At 48.9% G+C, this 5,211-nt stretch overlaps 1 protein-coding gene across 1 annotated transcript; it reads left to right on the top strand.

The window, feature by feature from the left end:
* The first annotated feature begins 1,910 nt into the window (after nt 1-1,910).
* Nucleotides 1,911-3,792, top strand: LOC119328545 (BTB/POZ and MATH domain-containing protein 1-like). The gene is made up of 3 exons (XM_037601525.1): nt 1,911-2,099; nt 2,233-2,424; nt 2,692-3,792. The coding sequence occupies exons 1-3, from the start codon at nt 2,058-2,060 to the stop codon at nt 3,610-3,612; spliced, it is 1,155 nt and encodes a 384-aa protein (XP_037457422.1). The 5' UTR covers nt 1,911-2,057; the 3' UTR covers nt 3,613-3,792.
* Nucleotides 3,793-5,211: the final 1,419 nt, after the last annotated feature.

Genomic DNA, 5,211 nt, shown 5'->3' with positions numbered 1-5,211 from the left:
AAGTGCCATTTCTTTCACGATTCTTCCATGTGCGTGATTCTTCCAAAGTAGAGACACCATGGACGAAGACATCTTCGCTCCCGGTGGTCGACAATTAACAGAGATTTTCAAAGGTGGGCGGCCGCACTTAAGGCGGTTGACACATTAAACCCAAGTGGCACTAATGACAAAGATAGGGTAAGTGCCATTTCTTTCATGATTCTTCCATGTGTGTGCTTCTTCTTTGGTGTTTCAAGTGCTAACTTGTTCTTTTGTTTGTAGCTTACTATTGCACAAAACTTATTTCAAGAAGAGGAGAAGAAGACCAAGAAAGGGAAGATCAAGAAAGGGAGGCTATTTACCTTGCCCGTTGCTATGATGCGTTGAAGGATGATGATAAATGGAAGCCCCGTGAAGGTGTCAACGAGGAGAGCAACAAACGCAAGCGGACTATTGATTTGGATGATGAGGAGGAGGAGGCATCAAGTGATGACGGCAAGAGAAGCCCTACACCAAACTCGGTTGCCTACTCCAAGCCAAAAAGACCAAATGGAGGCAAGAAAGACGGAAAAGAAAAGATGAAAAGGAAAGGAGATGATGAGCTAAAAATGCTATGGAAGCAATTGCGAACGCAAGAAAGGAAGCAAATGAGGTGAGGAAGATGGCAAGGAACCAAGATGCGGCGACCGAGGAGAGGAAGGTGGCGGCCGAGGAGAGGAAGGTGGCATTGGAGGAGATAAAATTGGCCATGGAGGAGCGAACTAGATTGTTGGAATGGGAGATTACTTGTTCTTCATGGACACATCTACCCTCGATGAGAAGCAAAGGAAGTACGTCAATCTTGCCCGTGAAGAAGTCTTGGTCCAAAAAAGAGCCACGGTCATGGGAGGCATGGGAGCTACTATGGCAGGCATGGGTGGCATGGGCGGCATGGGTGGCATGGGAGGCATGGGTGGCTTCGGAGCTACCATGGGGGGGCATGGGAGGCATGGGTGGCTTCGGATCTACCATGCGAGGCATGAGTTTTGCGTCTCTCATGGTAGGCATGGGAGCACGTCCCAGTGACATGGGTGGAGGCATGTCTTCCGGTGTGCCTCACATACCTTCGCATGATGCCGTTGGAGATCTTACCAATACCTCCCGAGCTCCCTGCGTGATACACTGAAGAGGAGGAGGAAGAATCTTCTTCAGATGAGGATGAAAAATCGAAGGAAGAGAAGGACGAAGATGAGGTGCGGCATGATTGTTGATGTGCCGTTTGTCTTTGTGAACTTTTATGTCATGAACTTGGTTGGATGGTTTTAAACTATGCCATGTCTTGTTTTGATGTTTGAAATATCACTATATTGTCCTCAAAATGAACATGTTGCAAAGCGGCGGCTCCTTGCGTGCGCTGTAGTTTAGCGCGTCTACCGAAGTGACGCCCGCGCAATTTTTTGCAGCGGCCACTGAAGCCAGTGCTCCGCGGCTCGCAAAAGCTGGCTATTCGGCGCTGTAAACGTTTTTTTAAGGCGCCGCGCGTTGCGCGACCGTTGAAGATGCTCTTAGATGACGTTTGTACTGCTTCCCGGATGGTTATCAAATAGAATAGACACTCTTCTCATAGAGGTCAAGAAAAAAAGATAAAAACCTTAGAAACATTGGGCAGGAAGAATAAAATGTTAGGTCGGGTGTGGTGGGAATTTTACTTTGTAAATGACTAAATGTCCTTTTCTCTTCTTTTCTTTTCGTTTTTTTCTCGAAAAGGCCCCATCTGAGCGAAACTTTCCTTTTTACAGTCACCTTCCACTCTCCCAGTCTCCCTACGTTACGTCAACGAGACTCGCCAGCGCAATACGTTACGTCAACGAGACTCGCCAGCGCAACTGCGGAAGTCCTTTTCTTCTTGCTTTACTCCCTCATCTCTGCTTGCAGCCTCTCCCTTCCCGCTGATCTCCCCTACAACAGCAGCCCTCGCCGTCTCGTCAGGACGCCGGGACAGCAGCCGAGAGCCGACCCCCCCTCGCCGTCTATTCCGTCGGCGCGACGCGTAAGCAAGGCCCCGCCCACATAGCAAAGCTGCGGGCCGCCTGACAAGCATGTCGCGACCGGGCGGGTTAACGTTCTTCTCCGGTGGCACGGTGAGTCGTCCTTGGCACAGGCTTTGCTCGTCGCTTGCTCTCAACGACGTGATGACTGATGATGGTGAGACGACGGCGGAAGTTTTTTTGTCCAAGTAAACTGTACTGATCCACAATAATCATTCCCACGCAGAAAAACATGATTTTCCCCGCAGAAGAAGCTTCACCCTTGGCCACAAACTTCAACCTCACACAAGTCCTGCGCTCGGTGCGGCTGCTCAAGATCGACGGCGTTAGCATGATGTCGGGCATCGGCAGCGACTATTGCTTCAAGTACAGATGGATTGTGGACGGGTATGAGTGGGAGATCCTTCTATATCCAAACCATAGATTAAAATAGCCCGCGAAATAGCCGCAATAGCTGCGCTATAGCTGTCCCGGAGCCTCGCCACTACGCTATGGCAGCTGCAGCGAAATCCTCCACATATCCCTCTAAATGGCTCAAAAATCAGTAAAACCCTCCAGAAATCATCTCTCCGATCAGAAAAGTTTCCGCTATTTGCCGTTATTGCCCGCTATGGCCTCCGCTATAGCTGCTTGGAGAGGCCGCCGTGAAATCGTTTCTCCCGCGATTTTAATCTATGATCCAAACGTCGTGGACTCGAGGGGTTTGAGCACGTTCGTGGCGCTCCGTCTTATCTTTCTCGGTGAACCACGAGCCAGCGCTGTGAGGACGACTCTTCGGGCTTGCTTGGTTGATCAGAGAGGAGTGCCTAAGCCATCCCATGAAGTTTCTCAGAGAATAACATTCAAGAAGCCCCAAGATAGCTCAGAGAGAATTAAGCTAGAAGGATTGGGATATGTCAAGGATGACTCTTTTAGTGTGCAGTGCACCCTTGATGTTCTCAAGGAAATAGGAGAGGAAACGGCCCTTGAAGAACTGCATCTGCCATCGTCTGACTTGCACCTGCAATTGGCTCAACTCCTTCAGAGCGAGACAGGAGCTGACGTCACATTTCTCGTGTCCGGCGAATCTTTTTCTGCGCACAAGCTCATTGTCGCCGCAAGGTCCCCTGTCTTTATGGCCGAGTTTATTGGAGACATGAAGGAGAAGTGCTCGCAATGTGTGGAGATCAAGGACATGGATGCTGAGGTGTTCAAGGCCCTGCTTCAGTTCATCTACACAGACACCATGCCAGAACTCAGACAGCGGGAGTGGGATGCGGAGGACGAGGCAGAGTATGAACAGCAGGAGGAGGCAGATGCAAAGGCGGCGACTGTGATGGCTCAGCATCTGCTTGCTGCTGCTGACAGGTATGGACTGGATAGGCTCAAGCACATATGTGCCGGTAAGCTCTCTAGTAGCATCAACGTGGACACGGCGGCAACAACTTTGGCTTTAGCCGAGCAGCACAATTGCCCAGAGCTCAAGACAAGATGTGTTCAGTTCATTATCAGAACTCCTGCCACTCTTGATGCTGTGTTGGCGACGGAGGGGTATAAGCACCTCGAGGCAAGCTGCCCTCTGGTGGTGATCGACCTTCTCAAGGCTGCGCATGGGAGAAAAATTTGAAGTGTATCTTGGCCAAGATTTGATGGTGCATAGTATTGTATCTGCTTGCACTTTCCAGGCATATTTGTCTAGTTCTACTTTATGCGGTTATGTCCATCGTTCAATGACATTAAGAAATTGCTTATGTACATACGCATATGTTGTTGCCAAAAAATTATATGTTGTGGGCAGAAAAAGTATATGTTGTGGCCAACTATTTCCAGTTCACTTCAATGTAATATTGTGCTAAACGGTCTACTGTGAGTTTGTGCTCGTCGATGGCAAGCATTGACAAGGTGGAGTTTAAGGCATGAGTTTGTGTAGACATGATTGTCTCATCTAGCTTCTGCCACACAAATGTTGTGTGTTTCACTCTGAGTATAATGGGGGTTTTGCCGCAAAAAAGAGAGTATAATGGGGGTTCTTATGAACACCTTGTCACTGAAATTGGGAATAAAATTCAAAAAATCTCATCTATCACTGTTAGATACCAATGATATTAATCTCACTTCTGTATACTCCCTACATTTCAAAATATAGTGCGCCCGCGCTTCCCAAGGTCCAACTTTAACCATAAATTTAATCAAGGAGACCAACTGCGGTGGGAGAAAAAATTATATAATTGAAAACTTCTTTCGAATACGAATTCACTGATATAATTTTTGCTCCCGGCGCAATTGGTCTTGGTAGTTAAATTTACAGTCAAAGTTGAAGCGCGGGGATAGAGGAAGTACTACATTGTGGAATGGAGGGAGTATTATATAGGCCAATTGCCTAGAACTGAATGCCGCACCCTGATTCATGGGTTTTGATATTATTTCTGGAGATGTACATTCTGTGAGATTGAAGAGAGCTGGCAATTGTGGATGGCGAAGTTACCTCTGTTTTGTGCAGGTTGGTGTCTTCCTGGTGAGATCCATGTGGGCGAGCTAGTGCCGAATGTTTGGAAGCCGAAGATCTTTAGGACAGTAGCTTATGCTAAAGGAGAGTACTAGGCGCCGGCGCACCGGCCCAAATTTGGGCCGGTCACCGCGCGACCGTACGATGCAACATCAGCTAGCCATCAGATATGGTCCTTGCTTCGTCGTTCTCCTCAATCATTCTCCTGCAGAAATTGCAACCGCCACGAAGAGGACGGGCTACAGCAAGCGGCATTGACCTCCACCGTAATCCGCCGCCAGGCGATCGGGCTCAAAGCACCGCAGCACACCCAGGCTCGCAGCCGGCCGCCGGTGGTCACCGCCCTCGCAAAACCTACCCCCGCGATTCGAAAAAGAAATTTATCCACGGAGCTTGTAGCACGGATCCTCACCGGTTCCAGCGCGAAAACCTCGCTTGCAATCTCGAAGCTACCGCCGCGCCGCCATCCTTGTCCTCGGGCAGCCGCTCGTCGTCCCAGCATCCATCCCATCGTCACATTACAGTGCTTATTTACTCGTATCAATCTGTGTACATGGTTGTAGCATTTTCCATCCACCATTGTAGCATCTTCGTTCTCGTCCTTCTATCTTATACCAGTACCCATTGTAGCATCTGCCGGTTGTAGCATTTTGCAGTATGTTTGTAGCAAAACATGATGCTGATTGTAGCAAAAATCAGAATATCATTGTGCGATGTAGC

This window comes from Triticum dicoccoides, chromosome 7A, assembly GCF_002162155.2.
Source record: "Triticum dicoccoides isolate Atlit2015 ecotype Zavitan chromosome 7A, WEW_v2.0, whole genome shotgun sequence".
Lineage (NCBI taxonomy): Eukaryota > Viridiplantae > Streptophyta > Magnoliopsida > Poales > Poaceae > Triticum > Triticum dicoccoides.
Note: the sequence above shows the minus strand (reverse complement) of the source record. Positions and strands in the feature narration are given on the sequence as shown.

Excerpts from the sequence above, each read along its gene's own strand:
- LOC119328545 (XM_037601525.1), top strand. The coding sequence starts at position 2,058 with ATGTCGCGACCGGGCGGGTTAACGTTCTTCTCCGGTGGCACG. Across the intron at positions 2,100-2,232 it reads CGTTCTTCTCCGGTGGCACG|AAAAACATGATTTTCCCCGC; the intron begins GTGAGTCGTCCT and ends ATTCCCACGCAG. Across the intron at positions 2,425-2,691 it reads AGATCCTTCTATATCCAAAC|GTCGTGGACTCGAGGGGTTT; the intron begins CATAGATTAAAA and ends TATGATCCAAAC.